At 46.0% G+C, this 16,513-nt stretch overlaps 2 protein-coding genes across 2 annotated transcripts in view; both read left to right on the plus strand.

Moving 5' to 3' along the window:
* The window catches only part of CLMP (CXADR like cell adhesion molecule), a gene marked incomplete at its 5' end in the record, with an annotated part of 41,425 nt that extends 38,165 nt beyond the window's left edge, over window positions 1-3,260 (plus strand). The window contains 2 exon segments of the mRNA XM_082493728.1: window positions 1,019-1,160; window positions 2,580-3,260. Coding sequence (XP_082349854.1) covers window positions 1,019-1,160; window positions 2,580-2,874 — 437 coding nt within the window. The 3' untranslated portion in view covers window positions 2,875-3,260.
* Window positions 3,261-10,001: 6,741 nt separating this feature from the next.
* HSPA8 (heat shock protein family A (Hsp70) member 8) lies at window positions 10,002-15,281 on the plus strand. Its single transcript, XM_082493847.1, has 9 exons — window positions 10,002-10,100; window positions 10,921-11,130; window positions 11,619-11,824; window positions 11,929-12,081; window positions 12,181-12,736; window positions 13,031-13,233; window positions 13,550-13,748; window positions 14,031-14,263; window positions 14,798-15,281. Exons 2-9 carry the CDS (start codon window positions 10,926-10,928, stop codon window positions 14,981-14,983), a joined length of 1,941 nt encoding a protein of 646 aa, XP_082349973.1. The 5' UTR covers window positions 10,002-10,100; window positions 10,921-10,925; the 3' UTR covers window positions 14,984-15,281.
* Window positions 15,282-16,513: the final 1,232 nt, after the last annotated feature.

The following is a 16,513-nucleotide window of genomic DNA, read 5'->3' on the forward strand; positions in this document are numbered from 1 at the left end:
AGGAAAAGGGCGTTTTTTAGCACCAGCACTGAGGACAAATCCAAACAATACAGTTTAGCAGGTTTTTATGAGCAGCTCTCAGGGGGGATCAGTAGGAGCTGGATCTGCTGTGATAAAAGGCTGCTAACAGCAAAGTCTCTTCTATGGAGATTCCATAGCTTTGGAATTTTTCTGCCCAGCCAGGCCTGAAATAACTGGAATATGGTCATGTAGCAAGGAAAACCTGTTTGCCTCAGGCATCTGAAGTAAAAGCGTCCAGGCAGCTTTTATGCCGATTGAACCAAATTGGTTTAAAACCTGTCTTTGGTTTGCTAAACCCTCCGTAGGGACGAGCCTTAAGGAAACAACTTTCAGCCAAACCCAACCTAACCACTCTTATCACGAGAAGTTGTCATAAAGTATCAACGCTGAGGGCTCATATACCCTAGGAAGTATTCTCTCATTAATTTTGTTATTTTGGATGAAAAACGCTTTGCACCTGCACAGTATGGCCTTCCTTTCCTCCTTCCTTTCTACCCCCCTCAGGTCACTTTTTTCGCCAGTTGAATAATTCATTCTCCAAGTGGACTGTAATCATTTCAGGGTGAGTTAATAGGAAAAAAAAAAAATCCTCATGGGGAAACATTCATACTTCAAACACTCTTCTGCCTGTAGGAAACTGCTTGTTGCTTTGTTTCACATGTGGGTGGTCCTGTCTGCCTCTGTAGTTTCTGTGGTTCTGTGCTTTTATGAGAGGATTTTTCCTCCACATTTCAATTCTGACCCATAGCTGAAAGGCATAGCACTTGTGATCCCACCCTTCCAGAGGTGAATACTTTTCTCACTGTTAGTTCAGGTTTAGAAACAATACCTGAAGATAAACTGGTTCAACTTGTGTGTGGAGACACGCCTAAATAAGTAGACTAATAATTTCTGTTCTGATTTATATACCTGGTGCTGTAAGTTGTATTGTGGACTAGAATCTGACCATATGACCCGAGTGAGAGTTTCCCCACTAACTAACTTTTCTGGACAACAGATGCACAAAATATCGGCATGATCGCTGGAGCAGTTTGTGGTGTGGTGGTGGGACTTTCCCTCCTTTTTGTGGTGGTGAGGCTGACAATAAGGAGGAAAGAAAAGAAGAGATATGAGGAAGAGGAGGCACCAAATGAAATCAGGTAGCGCCTTTTATTTAATCCCCCACCTCCTCCCTTCCCTTCTTTCAGTTTCACACATCTTTTCACTACAGTTTTAAGTAACTTAGGTATAAGTGTCTTAAAAGGTTGTTCTAAAAAGCTTTTAAAGTCTCCTTGAAACATAAGGGACAAATTTCTTCACTGTGAGAATCATCTTTGTGAAGACTTTCCAGAAAATTAGATAGATGAAAACGTCTGTTTTTTTCCCCCAATACAAATTAGCATACAACTCAACAAAATATTCTCTCCCAGGCTTGCAATTTCAGTATTTTAAAGCATTTGCATAATCCTCTCCAGTACTAAATTCAACCCACTTGTCCATTGTGGTTCTGAGAGGTTTGGAGTTTTCGTTTTGTTTTGTTTTGTTTTGTTTTGTTTTTTCCAATTGCAATTTCTGTTCGGAATGCTATGAGGCAGGCAGGTTTTCAGTCTGTCTTGAGTCCTTTGAACAACTGTGCTTCTGGATTTAGCTCAGGGTGAAAAGTCCCCTGCGCTGCTGTGTGCAGAGTTGAGAAGCCTCACCCTCAGCGGGTGTACAAAGAATGCTGACGCATGTTCTTTGAACTCATGTTACATGCGTGTGAGGTCTGCCACTTAACTCCCCTAAGCAGAGATTGGTCTCTAGCCAATCAAGCCTCAACTTCTCAGGAAAGGAAAGCATTGGAAAAAGATTATTTCCAGGAATGAGTTTTAGCTGCTCCTGCCCTTGAAGAAACCCCTTGTCTTGCTCCATCCTTTTATTTCTGTTTGTAAAAGACATCTCTCTACCATTAGGCATCTCTATAATCCATTCAGCAGCTGATTGGCTGGTGGTCAGGTTGCCAGCAAGAAGGTAGCCTCTGCTGATTTCTTCCCTTCCCTTTGCTTTCAAATCTTGCGTGCCTTTTTATTTTTAGTTTGAGCTTCAGCCTCTTGTATCACCTTTTTACATGACTGTTACCACTTCTCTCTTTCTTGGGCCCAGTTCTTGCACTTCTTTCACTACCCATGTTGTTTTTTTTTTTTTAACTAGAAGAACTGGTCTCAGCTAGTCCTGTCTAGGTGATTTGTCATTATGAGTAAGGATTACAGAGCAGACAGTTCTATCTGAATTATTTGTACTGACACTTGGCATTCATTCCACAGACCTCAAAGCCTCACACAAAGAGGCAGTCGTGTGCAGCATGTATTCTAAATCCATTTGAGCAGTAGCTCTGCAGAGCAATAGGGAGTTCAGTCCACAAAGTTACTTTGCGCAGAATTCAGAAAACCCTGTACCTTGCTCAAACTGCTGGACAAATCTGCCCTGGTGATTTGCAGCTTCAATAAGCAACTGCCTATTGCAGCAGCAATTCAGTCTGGTAAAATGTATAACATTTCTGTTCTCATGGTATTTGAGCTCTGCCATCTGTTTGATTGCAGAGAAGATGCAGAGGCACCCAAGGCCCATCTCGTCAAGCCCAGTTCCTCTTCCTCTGGTTCCAGGAGCTCGCGCTCAGGTTCTTCCTCCACCAGGTCGACAGCCAACAGTGCCTCTCGCAGCCAACGGACTTTGTCAACGGAGGCTACTCCCCATCTAACTCCTCCCCAGTACAGCCAGAGGGAGACAGAAGGAAAAGAAATTGAGCCAAAGAAAGTCGACTACACTAACCTGATGAAAATGGGGGCGACGCTGGTCATGGTGCCTGCCCAAAGCCGAGCGTTCCAGACCGTGTGACTGCTCACCAGCCGCCTGGAGACTCCTTGCTGTCCAGAAACACTTCACGTACCACCAGTCACATAGGAATTGTTAGATTAGTTATCTTCCTGGCCAGCTTAATTTTAATCACTTGTGATTATTCACACCACAAGAAGCCCTCCCACTCAACTTTCTTACATCTTCCAGCACTGAGGTTCTGATACAGAATTATTATTTTTTTTTGAGAGATACATTTGAAGGAAAAGGGAGCCTTCTTTTTAAATTATCTTTTTTTTTGGAAATGGAACACAGAGCATTTTAGAACTACAACAGCTGAGTGCTGTACAAATGAAACGAACCCAAACCTCAGGATTTTTTAAAAGGGATCAACAGAGACATAAAGACACATAATATTCCAGAGAGGTTTTGAGGGGAGGGAAAAGTCTCTTGTGGTGGAGGACCTTCTCAAAGATGCATTGTCTTATCTGAAGATTTTGAGGCAGGCTCCCTGCTGAGGGTGTCTGGTGTTCAACCTCAAAGGGGACTGACAGATGCTTCACGTTTTCTGCATTCAGTCTTCTAGTGAAATACTTTTGGAGGCTGTAACTAAAGTGGAAATGAAAAGATCTCACAAAAAAGCCAAGAGATGCAGTATTAAGGCATGTGTCTGAACTAACCTCTGTACTAAAGAGAAAGGACCCTTTATGTCAAGGAAACAGAGGTGCTTTAACTGCCAGAATAAATGTAATGGTGCACCCAGAGAGCTAAGTCCAGGAACCTGACTCTGCTTCTATGGTCAGCACTGCAAAGCCACAGTAGCTCCACTGGAGTGGTATCTGTGGCACATGAGCCTTAGTGTGATGCAAATTGGGCACTGAATCCAGAATGAAGGCAGTACCTCAAAAAGTGAGAGCCACTAATCTACCAAAAAGCTTGGACAAAGCATTTGGAAGATATCTTTGCTATTGCCAGGTTGTGAATTCACCAGTTTTGGGGTAAGCCATGCTGTAGAAGCCTTATGGAGAGTTCTTCCCGAGACTGAACAAACAGCATTCTTAAGCTGAACTTCAGGCATCCAGGTAAGACTGAAGGATAGAGAGACAGAGCACATAGTGAGGAAAATATACCAGGGATAGGTAAACAAGCACAATGCTGCTTCCATTAGAAAATATTTATGTGCTATGTCCTGTTTATACACCAAATGCTGGGCCGTGTGCTGTTGTTGAGGTTTAAACCTGAGCACAACTCTTAAAAAATTGCAAGAATTGTAAGATTTTTTTCTGTGATTAAATTAGCCAGAATAAATGTTTCCAAGGAATATAAAGTCTTACGCTTCAAGGTGAAGGCTAATAGGAAACGATGGGAGGATAGGGACAGGCTTCCTCTGGAGGCAGATCTGTCATTTATATTTTCCTCTGAAGGACTTGGCTCTGATGACTGCTACACAGAAGACACTGAGCTTGTAGGTTGTAGATTCCTGCATTCCTGAAGTGATGATTTTCTATTTAAAACATAAGGTGGTTTTTTCATTTGAGGGAGGGAAGGTTTTCTCCAATTTGTGGAATGAGTCTACAGGAGATGGATCAGCACAGAAGAACCACAAATCTATAATTCTTTCACTCCAGGGACTGTCATTAATCTCCTTTTCTGACTGAGACCTGGAATTCTGGCTTCTTTGCTGGAGATCTTAGACAACCTGACCAAAGCCAAGCCCTGCTTGGGCTACTTCCTTATGGGAGATAGTTTTCAAACTTGCCCTATACTGTCTGAGAACGTCTCTTCCTAGGAGCAATCACCCATTTACATCACACGTACCAAAATTTCACTTGCTTTCTGTACCCTAGAGTCAACCTAGCCACCCTTGGCAGGACCAAGTACTGATCTGTTGTGCAGGGAAGGCAGTCTTGAGTCACAGATTTAAACAAAGGAGACATCTGGTATTAGGTGTTTGATAAGTTTCTACTTTTGTGACAGCTCCTAGTGTTGGGTACTGTGTCATTTTACCTAGGACAGTGTCCACACGCTCCTGGGTCAGCTGTGTTTTGATGGATTTGGTAGTGGCTGTCACTGCTTGGAAGCAGCAGTGGCAAGTGTCTGTGATTGCTCCGCAGTTACTCTTTTCCTGGACCCTGAAGGCTTTAGGCACTCCAAAGCGCTTACAAGTTACTCCAGAGCTGGGAAAGTCCCAAGGAGCATGAGCTGGACTGCCAAAGTAGTTTGTGGCTTCTTCTATGGTTGCTTGTTGTGCTTAATGTTACCTGTGTTGCATCTGAGGACACTTATTCTATGCATACAAAACCAGGAACGCTTTTCTCGGTAAAGAATACACGCCTGAGCAACCAGAAGCTTATTACCACAAAATAAGGGTAACAATTCAAACAGCTGAGCTGGCTACAGCCTGAGTACCAAATGCTGTAGGTTAGTGTTGAGTCACAGGCCAGACTTGCAATTAGCAGAGGGGGATGCTCTGTCTACAGCCTAGGGGCTGCTCGCTGCCGGCTAGAAGAATTTGCCCAGCCTGCTCCTGGCGGTCCTTTCCTGGAGGCCTTTGGGAAGAGGCCTCAGGACAGATCAGCTGTGGCAGCCCTCTCCTGGTCTCCAACTCTCCTGGAGCAGAGAAGTCACTGCTTGTCATATGAGCCATCTGCCTGATTGCATGGGATGAAAGGTTTATGGACCCTGGGGAAGGGAAGTTAGTCGGAAGCAATTGCTGAAGCCTGGTGCCTGTGATCATTCACGGCTGTTCCTAGCCATCTTGGGAAGCAGGCGGTACGTGTGCCCACTGCCTGGGCATGTGCAGACTGCCCTGTATATGAACCGTGTCAGAAAAAGCACTGTGGCCCTCTCCTGCCATGGAACAAAGATGCAAAGATGTGTGGCCCTGGTTAGATAGTGTGGGCACCACGCTGATTTAAAATCACCAAGTCTGAAACGCTGCGGTGCTTTTCAGACCACACATCAGTGATCTCACAGGTGAACACAAAGTCAATTTTGCACTTCAGTTGCTAGCATGAAGCCCAAAGGGAAATGTTCATTACTCAAGGGAAATACAAGAGATCGTTTCAAAGGTATTTTATTTTCAAAGGGACATTTTCTGAGCTCTGGATAATACTATCAGGAGTTGCACAAGGGAAGCAAATGAACCATAAGCCAAACTCTTATTTTGTAAGATAGTGTACTTAAAACATTTACTGTCATATACCAGCTATTACTAGTGTGATTAAATGCATACAATGTTATGTAGCTTTCTTTTGTTTCTCAGTAGCTAAGCTAAGCTTACATCTCTTCTACCTGCTATAATTGGTGTACTTGTACTGTGTCTGAACAACTCAGAGGAAAGCAAATATTTATTATTGATTCCTTTGAATCAATGATTTCATAATTTTTTTTTTTTTGTTGGTTGTTTTATAAATAAATGTGCTGCAGCTGAAGTGTTGCAGCTCAACTAAACTTGTACTAATGCTCCATCTTCTGTGGTATGGTGTGTTACATGCTGTCAAGCTGAATTGAAGGGAAAAAAGTACAGAGTCAAAAATACCATTTTTAAGCTAACGAGGACTGTGTGCATATTTGCATAGAAAGTGTGGGGAAGCTGGTCTTTTTCCTATTTTTTTTTCCAGTCTAAATTATGTGATGTAGTATGAAATCTGTGAAACTTTGGGTGTATTGAAGTAAATGGTGTTTTGACTTCGAGGCAGCTATTTCACCTGAGATATTTTGGCTGAGGCTGTAGATGTTTCAAGCTGATACGATAAATAGTGCCAGCACAGACACAGCACAGATACAAACCTCCAGTGACGCTGCCCTCCCACTCCCGTATCTGCGACCTTACTTGTGAACCGCCTGGTGCGTTTCAGTTCATCTCCTGTACTGGGCGGGAGATGACAATGAAACCTTGAACAACTAAGAGCTGCGTTCAGACAGTTTAGATGTTCTCTGCAGATAAACATTTTGAACTAGCTAACAGGATTCTCCAGTCAGGGAGATGTAGGTGGAATTTAAGGCAACTAAACATAACTGTGGTTGATTTCTCTTGCAGTGCTTCAGTCTTCTTTCCCTGAGGGTGTTTTGCGTGGTCTCCCAACATCAGCAATCTTCTTTACTGAAATCTGGGAGTAAAAATTGCAACATAATTACACAGTATTTAAAACAAAACACAGTGACAACACAGTGGTCTCATAGGTGTGTCCTGTCCATCCCTGATTCATGAGGAAATGCTATTACTGGCTCCCTCCTGAGTTGATGACATCCAAAATCCTGATTAGGCAATACACATTTTGAGAGGGTTTGTGCAATTGCATACTTTTGTACAGTATCAGGAATCTTGGGTTATTTTTAACCTGGATCAGTTTGTACTGATACACTGAAGGGGGAGAACACGGTGGGAAAGGGAAGGGATGGCCTTGGAAATGCATGATTTTCAAAATTCAACTGGGGCATGCAGCTGCAAGTGTTGTAAAAATAACAAATGCTGCTGTTGTGAATAGGAAGTGTGTCTTTGATAATCTCCACTCTCTTCCCAATTCTGTTTTAAACACTTAAAGGAGAAGCAGTGCTTGGTCTCTAATGTTCTAAATTGGCTTCAAAAAATAATGTTGGAATTCATCATTTGAAAAAATCTGCACAGAATACTTGTCAGTGTCTGCCCGCTGAGCCTTAATTTTTCTAATACACAGTAAACGAGCTACTTTTGTCCAGTATGTTAACAGTCGTCAATTTCTAATGTAATGAGTCATTTGCCAAACTGCCCTCCTCCCTGCACTGACTCACTGTTGCTTTAGGCTGCCTTCACTTGCTATCAGTCTGCTGTGTGAAGTACAGTTTGCACATCCAAATGTCACTATTTAATTTCAAGGTGCAGGTAGTGCTATTCTTAGATCCTACTGAAATTCTGCCCATGATTTACAAAAACAAAACAAAAAAGCAAAGGCAATCCCTTGCTAACAGCACAGCTCCTGTGAGAATTGGTGTGCGATGTATTCAGTGCGAGTTAGCACTGCGTGCCTGAGAAGCATCTCCTGTGCATCCTGGGAGTTGAGCGCTCCAGGACCCTGTACTCTGGACAGGGTGGAGTGTGCTTTGCATGCCATACCTGGTCAGATATGGGGCGACGGTTCATACTGACCACCCTGATCTTTAAAGCAAGGCAGAGTGACAGCTAGTGCTTGACAATATGGAGCCCTTTTCCAGCTGCCCCTCCTGTCTCTAGCCTTGTACACCCAAGTTACCCTTCCAAACTATGCCCTCTGTTGTCACCCAAAGGTCCCAGTTCAGGTTCCAGCCCGGTGTGTGGCAGAGCAAGAACTGGAGTCACAAACTTGCTTGACATGAGCGCTTTCCTGTGGGTCAGCACACCCACCGCATCTGCCACAGGAGCCTAGTGGCATGTGGCAGTGAGAATCTGCATGTTAGTGGTCTGATGATGGGTTACCAGCTGTCAGCTCATCTGGGGTAACTGCGTCATATTCTCTAGCAGAGGTCACTCAAAATGGCTTGAAAGAAAAAGATGTTAACACCCATCTTTTTCAGGCTGCAGGCATGCACACAGTAAGCTACCACAGAGGACAAAGTCATTTGATTGGGATAAGGCTGAAAAGAGAGATTTGTTACTGCACCCCTCCCAATACTGGGCTTTTCAGCACCTACCAGGAGCATGTCTAAGGCTGAGCCTGTGGGCAGCATTAAGAGAGCAGTTCTTGCCCCAGACTGCAGAGGTTCCTTTCCCCTTTTCTCATTGCATGGGGTCACAGAGGCTGGCCAGGATACGGGTTTTGTGTAGCCATCCTCCTAGCAACTCCCTCTGACTTTTCCACTCTGTGTTTTATGCCATGTAAGCATTTGATGCAATTCACGGCGCTCCTGCCTAGAGCCTGACCTGATGTGATTTCTGACCTCTGATCAGCCTTCAGCCTAAGGCGCTGAGACCAGCTGAACGTTTGTGGTCGTCCATCTGCTCGCTTGATCCCCAAGGATGCTGAACAGCCACAGTCTTCCACCGTTCAGAGCCTGCCGTTTTCTTTCTGCTGAAGGAAGCCATGCTGAGAGCAGGCAGTGAGCAGCACTGACGTATGAAGGGGTGTCACCTTGTCCCTTACCTTGGTGCATTGGCACTGATTATGGATAAGAAATACTCAGGTTGGATTAAAAAGTAGGACTATAGGTGCTGTGGAGGTCGGATTCTGCTCTGTGGAGAAACTGCTGTCGCCCTAAAACACTGCAGACAACATGGTTTCCTCTTGCCTGGGCGAGAATGAGGTGTGGGGAAAAATCAGAGAACATTGCCTTTTGCCTTGTTAAATAGAACACAGAGGATTAGAGCTGCTGGTATAATTATTGTACTGAGAGAGATTTACTGAAGCAAATGCTGTAGGAAGCCCTTAGGAAAGCGTTAGGCGATGAGTTACGAACACCAAAATGTGAAATGCTGTCATACCTCTCAGGGCAGAGGGTGATCTCCCAGTACTCTGCCCCAGGGTAGGCCCCCTGCGCTTCCAGCTTTCCCATCGGAAAGCCAAGCGCTCTTTTTCTGGCTGCATTTGATCCGCCTGCCGTTAATACTGCTGTTAATTGCGTTTAATCCGTCATCGTTGCGTGGAGCCGAGCCCCGCATGGCGCCGCCATTTTGTGCTCCCCCCGAGCCCAGCTCCCCTTTCCCGCCGCCATTTTGTGCCCCCCCGCCCAGCTCCCTCTTTCCGCAGCCCGCTAACCTCTATGCAAATCAACCCGCCAGCCGCACGGTCTGATTGGCCGTCCCACCCCAAGGCGCCTTCCCCCTCGCGCGCGAAATATGCAAATGATCTTCGGGGCGCCGCGTTGCGATTGGCTGTCTGGCGCTCTTTCTCTGCCCCCGCCCCCTCCTTCAGCCCACGCTCGGCAGTGTCGTCACCTGAATGCGGTCCATGGAGGGCTTTCATTGGCTCCCGCGCGTACGAAGCTCCGCCCCCCGTCCGTTGCGGAGCGGTAGGTGGTTGGGGTGGGGGAGAGAGGAAAGCGCATGAAGGTTCGAGAATACCGGCCGGCCGGCGGACACGCCCTCTTCCTGTGTGCGTCACGGAGGGTGCGGGCTCCGGCTGACGGCCATTGGCGGGCAGGGCGGCGGCCTCCGCGAGCGGATTGGCTGGAGCGGAGCGAAGAGGCGGGCCCTTCTGGAAGGTTCTGAGGGTGTATATAAAGTCGGTGGGGCGGGCGCGGAGCGGTCTCATTGAGCAGCAACCTTTAACGAGCTTCTTCTTTTGTGCGCGTCCGAGCCTGTCCGCGCCGATCAGGTAACGGGGCCTACTGGCCGAGGGAGGGAGGGAGGGAGGGAGCGAGCGAGCGAGCAGCGGTCTGGTGGGGCCTTTGCGTTGCGGGGGTTTGGGCTGCGTTGGAGGGTGGAGGCCCTTCTATCGCTGCGGCGATGTTTTTTTTCCTCCCCTTTCGATGAGGTGGCTTTGCCCTTTAACGTGTCCTAAACTCGACTTCATGGGCGCTTTTCCAGATTTCCATCCCCTTGCTCTGCTGAAACGGTTGAGGGGTGGGGAGGAGGGATAGAGGAGGTTCGGCGCCCATGTTATCCCCTACCGGGAGCGCCTGGGGCTGTATGTGGGAGGGGGGAGAGGCGGAGCGGTGTGTCCGGAGCAGACAAGCATGCTGGGGTTGGTAGTCCTGGGGGGGGTGGGGTGGGGGTGGACGCGAGGAGCGGGCTTGCGGGGGCGCAGCGTGGTGACTGGGGACCCCGAGGGCTCGGGACGCGGGCGGCGGTGGTGGTGGTGCAAGGTGGGCTCGTTTGGCAGCGGGCCTGGGGCTGTGCCAGGCCGCATGGGCCGGCGGGCTGGGCCCACGCCGAGCCGGACTACGTTTCCCGGCACCTAAGATGTCCGCCAACGGCCACGTGACCCGGGCGGCGCGGTGCATGGCGGGAGATGGATTCCCAGGCCACGTGGTGTGCCACGTGGTTGGATATCACGTGGTACCGCTTTTAACTGCCTTAGCCGTCTGAACTAAAGAGGTGTTGCTGCTGAAACGTGGGATAATAGAGCAACGAAACGTTTCAGTTCGAGCTCAATCTTACGCTTGAATATTTGTGTGGTTTTTTTTTTTCCTCAGACAAGATGTCGAAGGGACCAGCTGTTGGAATTGATCTTGGCACCACCTATTCCTGCGTTGGTGTATTCCAACATGGGAAGGTGGAAATCATTGCCAATGACCAGGGTAACCGGACCACGCCAAGCTACGTTGCCTTCACAGATACTGAGAGGTTGATCGGCGATGCTGCGAAGAACCAAGTTGCGATGAATCCAACAAACACAGTTTTTGGTAAGGCTGCAAGATTTGCATACTTGTAGAGAAGCTTAGCGCAGTAATGGTAGGCGTTACTGACTGATAGCAGGGTTAAACCTCTGGGAAATTAAAACTACTAATTTGTTTTTAGCCTAAATAATACAAGGTGTGTTACTAATGAAGCTTCATTATGTACTGGGAAAGTATGTGCCTTACAGTAAAAAACTTGTGCTGTTCTTGGCAGTTAGAATTAAAGTAGCCTTTACTAAGTTTGTCTAAATCCCGGATGGCACTGGCTTGTACAGCAGCTGCAGCATTGAGGTTGGCTGTGAGGTGATAGCGATAAGTCTCTGCATATCCAAAAGGTGAAATTTAGCAGTGCCTGCAGCGGGCTCTTGACAAGGCACTAAAAATTCCAGGTTGACTATAGTGTTCTAGGGTTTTAGGCATTGGTTTTTTAGGAAGAAATTAATATTTTTGTCTTGTGAAGAACATATTTAACGTATACAACTATTCTTTTCCAGATGCAAAACGGTTAATTGGGCGTAGATTTGACGATTCTGTTGTCCAGTCTGATATGAAGCACTGGCCTTTCACTGTGGTGAATGATGCTGGCAGACCTAAAGTCCAGGTGGAGTACAAAGGCGAGACAAAGAGTTTCTACCCAGAAGAAATTTCTTCCATGGTGTTAACCAAAATGAAGGAAATTGCAGAAGCATATCTTGGGAAGGTAAGGCTTAGAACTTAAATGAAATGTAACAAATAATTCTGTATGTGTGAGTAGCTAACATATGTAACTGACTTTTTTTTTTTTTTAACTTATTTTTTTTGTAGACTGTTACTAATGCTGTAGTGACTGTACCAGCTTATTTCAATGACTCTCAGCGTCAGGCTACAAAAGATGCTGGAACCATTGCAGGGCTCAATGTCTTGCGAATTATCAATGAGCCAACTGCTGCTGCAATAGCTTACGGTCTGGACAAGAAGGTATGCTATGGAGTGACTGCTGTCTCTGATGTCCAACTAGTAAACCTGCTAAACAAGCAGTAGAAAAATAATTGTATTATGAAAATTGATTTCTTGCAGGTTGGTGCTGAAAGGAATGTTCTTATCTTTGACCTTGGAGGTGGCACCTTTGATGTGTCAATTCTGACTATTGAAGATGGCATCTTCGAGGTGAAATCCACTGCTGGTGATACTCACTTGGGTGGAGAAGACTTTGACAACCGCATGGTCAACCACTTCATTGCTGAATTCAAGCGCAAGCACAAGAAAGACATCAGCGAGAACAAGAGAGCAGTTCGTCGTCTCCGCACTGCATGCGAGCGTGCAAAGCGTACTCTCTCATCTAGTACGCAGGCCAGTATTGAAATTGATTCTCTCTATGAGGGTATTGACTTCTACACATCCATTACCAGAGCTCGCTTTGAAGAGCTGAATGCTGACCTGTTCCGTGGTACCCTGGATCCTGTGGAAAAGGCCCTGCGCGATGCCAAACTCGACAAATCGCAGATCCATGACATCGTGCTGGTTGGTGGGTCAACTCGTATCCCAAAGATTCAGAAACTGCTGCAGGATTTCTTCAATGGCAAAGAGCTGAACAAGAGCATCAATCCTGATGAAGCTGTGGCTTATGGTGCAGGTAATGACAAAATTTCCCATCTTCTGTGTGTTGGTGGTCCTGGCAAACTAGCTGAAGGGAAGTTTCAGAGCAGTACTGGTATAGGCCCTAGGTCTTACACCTGAATCAGTGTTAGCTTTGACTTGCAATGATGAATCAGATTCCAAAGCCATTCGTAGTTTCCACCAGAAGTCTACTACTAATGATGGCCAAAAACCTTCCTTGGATGTCTGAGCGAGCCGTGGGATTAACTGTAGTGTGCAGTGTTATCTGTTGCAGAGGTCTTAATGGTTTTCTAATGTGTTCTCCCTCCAGCTGTTCAGGCTGCTATTCTGTCTGGAGACAAGTCTGAGAATGTCCAGGATCTGCTGCTGTTGGATGTGACTCCTCTGTCTCTTGGTATTGAGACTGCTGGAGGTGTCATGACCGTCTTGATCAAACGGAATACCACCATCCCCACCAAGCAGACTCAGACTTTCACTACTTACTCGGACAACCAGCCTGGTGTGCTGATCCAGGTAGGCAAGCAACACTTGGGTGAAATAAGGTGCTCACATAGTCCCTATGGCCCTGTCAACACTTCAGTGGTTGACACTTGAAGTAAATCTTAGGCCAGGTGTTTCGTCCTTGCTTTTAGCAGGGCATGTGCTGGTTGCTGTGATGAAAGTGATTCCAAAGCCATTCGTAGTTTCCACCAGAAGTCGAAAGACTTGTGTTGGTCCAAGTACCTTCCTTGGATGTCTGAGCGACCATGTGACTTAACAGTAGTACTCCATTATGATTCAATAATGTGTGGTCAAACTTGGAACTTAATTTGCTGGTTGTTCTTAATAGGTGTATGAAGGAGAACGTGCTATGACTAAGGACAACAACTTGCTGGGCAAGTTTGAGCTGACTGGTATTCCCCCTGCTCCCAGAGGTGTACCTCAGATTGAAGTAACCTTTGATATTGATGCCAATGGCATCCTGAACGTGTCTGCTGTGGATAAGAGCACTGGCAAGGAGAACAAGATCACAATAACAAATGACAAGGGTAAGGATCATACGTTTCAGAGGGTGGGATACTGGCTAGCTGGTACAAGTTCGGCTTGTCAGACCCTGCTTTCTGTCTTAATTAGAACTTAAACTATTACTTGGAGTTTCTAAGAAGGCCTATGAAGCAGTTTAAGATGGGGGCACCTGATAGCGTATGGGCCTCTCTTACTGCCTGCCTGCCCAAGCTAACTTGAGGTGCCGTTTGCTGGGGAGGCTGTAATCCTCCACTAGAAATGACTGATGAGAATACCATGAGCTGTAATGCTGCTGTGTTCTGCAGGCCGTCTGAGCAAGGAGGACATTGAGCGGATGGTTCAGGAAGCGGAGAAATACAAAGCAGAAGATGAGAAGCAGCGTGATAAGGTGTCTTCTAAGAACTCGCTGGAGTCTTATGCATTCAACATGAAAGCTACTGTTGAAGATGAGAAGCTCCAGGGCAAGATTTCTGATGAAGACAAGCAGAAAATCCTGGACAAATGCAATGAAATCATCAACTGGCTGGACAAGAATCAGGTATGTTATATTCCATGTTTAATTTAGGCAGTGTTTATTTCTGTTCACTTCGCTACACAGAGCTCAAGAGGATGGAGGAGAACCACTGGTTGCTGTGATGAAAGTGATTCCAAAGCCATTCGTAGTTTCCACCAGAAGTCGAAAGACTTGTGTTGGTCCAAGTACCTTCCTTGGATGTCTGAGCGACCACAGGTTGCAAGCCTATAGCTTACAATTCCTCTTCATTAGAGCTGGCTAGCTTGCAAGTACAATCTTCTGTAGCCTTAAATGAGGTCATGTTGCTCCAGGAGCAATATAAGCTCTAGGGAGTGATGGGAGGGAGTCCTAAGTAAGTAGGCTGGCTGTGCTGGAACTAAACCAAGCAGAGAAATGCTCCTGTATCAAAGACCTCAGTGCAAGTCTGACTTGGTGGAGCTAAAGACAGGTTATAGAAATTCATGCTCTTGAAATACAATTAACTTCTTCTAGACTGTACCCACTTGGTGAGATCAGCAGGTAGTGAGCTTGTGGGTTTGTTTTTGTTTTGCTTTCCAGACAGCTGAGAAGGAGGAGTTTGAGCACCAGCAGAAAGAGCTGGAGAAGGTGTGCAACCCCATCATCACCAAGCTCTACCAGAGTGCAGGAGGGATGCCTGGTGGCATGCCTGGCGGATTCCCTGGTGGTGGAGCTCCTCCATCTGGTGGAGCTTCTTCTGGACCAACCATTGAGGAGGTGGACTAAAGACACCAGGGAAATGCATTCCACTAGCAGTTAGTGTTGGAGGACCCCCAGGTGGGGGTTAGATTGAAGGACCCAAACCTGTAGGCACATCTGGGTATATTCTGCCAGATTAAAACTCCATAACTGAGCTGCTGTAAAAATTAAACAAAAAAAAAAAAAAAAACAAACCATTTTCTGGGCATTTTAAATACTTGAACATGTGCACAGGAGGGGAGATGAATACCATTGCACTTTACAGTACTGTAAACAAGTGGAAATGCAATTCATGTCCTGAGGAATAAAAACTATTTAATGGGCATCACAATGGTTCTGTGTTTCTTTGTGTGTACTGAGAAGTGTGAGAAATGAAGTGAATAAAGACATGATAACATGCTAGCTGAGCATGATTTAAGCACAAGGATTAATGTGAGCTTCAGCTGTAGCAGCTTTGAGAGGTTTCTGGTTAAAAGCTGCTTATTTCTGGAGCCTGAGTAATGAACTGGAGCCTTGGTGTTTTTTTTGGGAGGGGAAGGCTTGAACTGGAGCCTTGGTGGTTTTTTTTGGAGGGGAAGGCTGAGAGTGAGACAGCATCACCTTCGGAGGTAGCATAGGATAAGCTTTGCTTTCAGGTTGAGATTGAGCTGCACAGTCCTGAACATCTGAGCTGAAAAATTAATGGTTGCTTGTCCCTTTCCGGCTGGAGACCTGATGGCAATTGCCAGTCCGGAGCGGACTTCGGTAGATGGCCACAAGGTGGCAGGAGAGCTTCAGGGAAAGGGGAGGGTTGGAACCAGGTGCCTCGTGGGCAGGGGAGGGCTACCACTGAAGAGGGACACCTTGCCGGGGTTTGGATATATGTAGTGATTGTGGGACACTAAATAAAAAAGGGGCATTAAATAAAAAGCAAACCTGCCTTAAGGAAGTGGTAACTGAGTCGCCTCGCCCTTTTCAAGAAGTCCAGTAGCATTTTCAGGGGACTGGCAGATGTTGTTAACCCCCAGTAGTAAAGAGTATCTTTAAAATATAGTGTCAAACTACAAAATGGATTGCTTGTCCTCTGGTCCTAGAAGCATTTATCACCTCAAGGTTTCACCCCCTGCTTGTGGGAAGGTGAGTTCAGAGGTGGCTCTTCATTTAGAGAAGTCATTGCTGGGTGGGGAGGTGGCTTTGGGCAGCCTTTTCAGCAATAATAAGCAATTAATGCTCTCATATATAGTATTTTGTTATATGTTGGTGTGTATTTATATACTACTTTATATGCAGTACCAGCAGTACTGCTCCCAGTGAGGCCTGACACAATGTAGTGGCAATTGTCATTAAGTCTTGGTTTGACCATAAAAATCCTCACAGCTGTTCTATTGCTTATTACATCTAGAGAGATGATTCAGAATAATCAGCAATTCAGTGCTGGTTATATCTTCATCTTCAGAAGATAAAAAAATAATACTGAATGAGTTAAACACTTCCCCGAGTTACTTCTTTCTCGACATTGGAGAAGAACTCGGGGATTTTTATCTTTTTTTAACAGTAGTGCTTAACCAAAGGGGAAAA

This window comes from Vanellus vanellus (assembly GCF_965231255.1).
Source record: "Vanellus vanellus genome assembly, chromosome: 21".
Lineage (NCBI taxonomy): Eukaryota > Metazoa > Chordata > Aves > Charadriiformes > Charadriidae > Vanellus > Vanellus vanellus.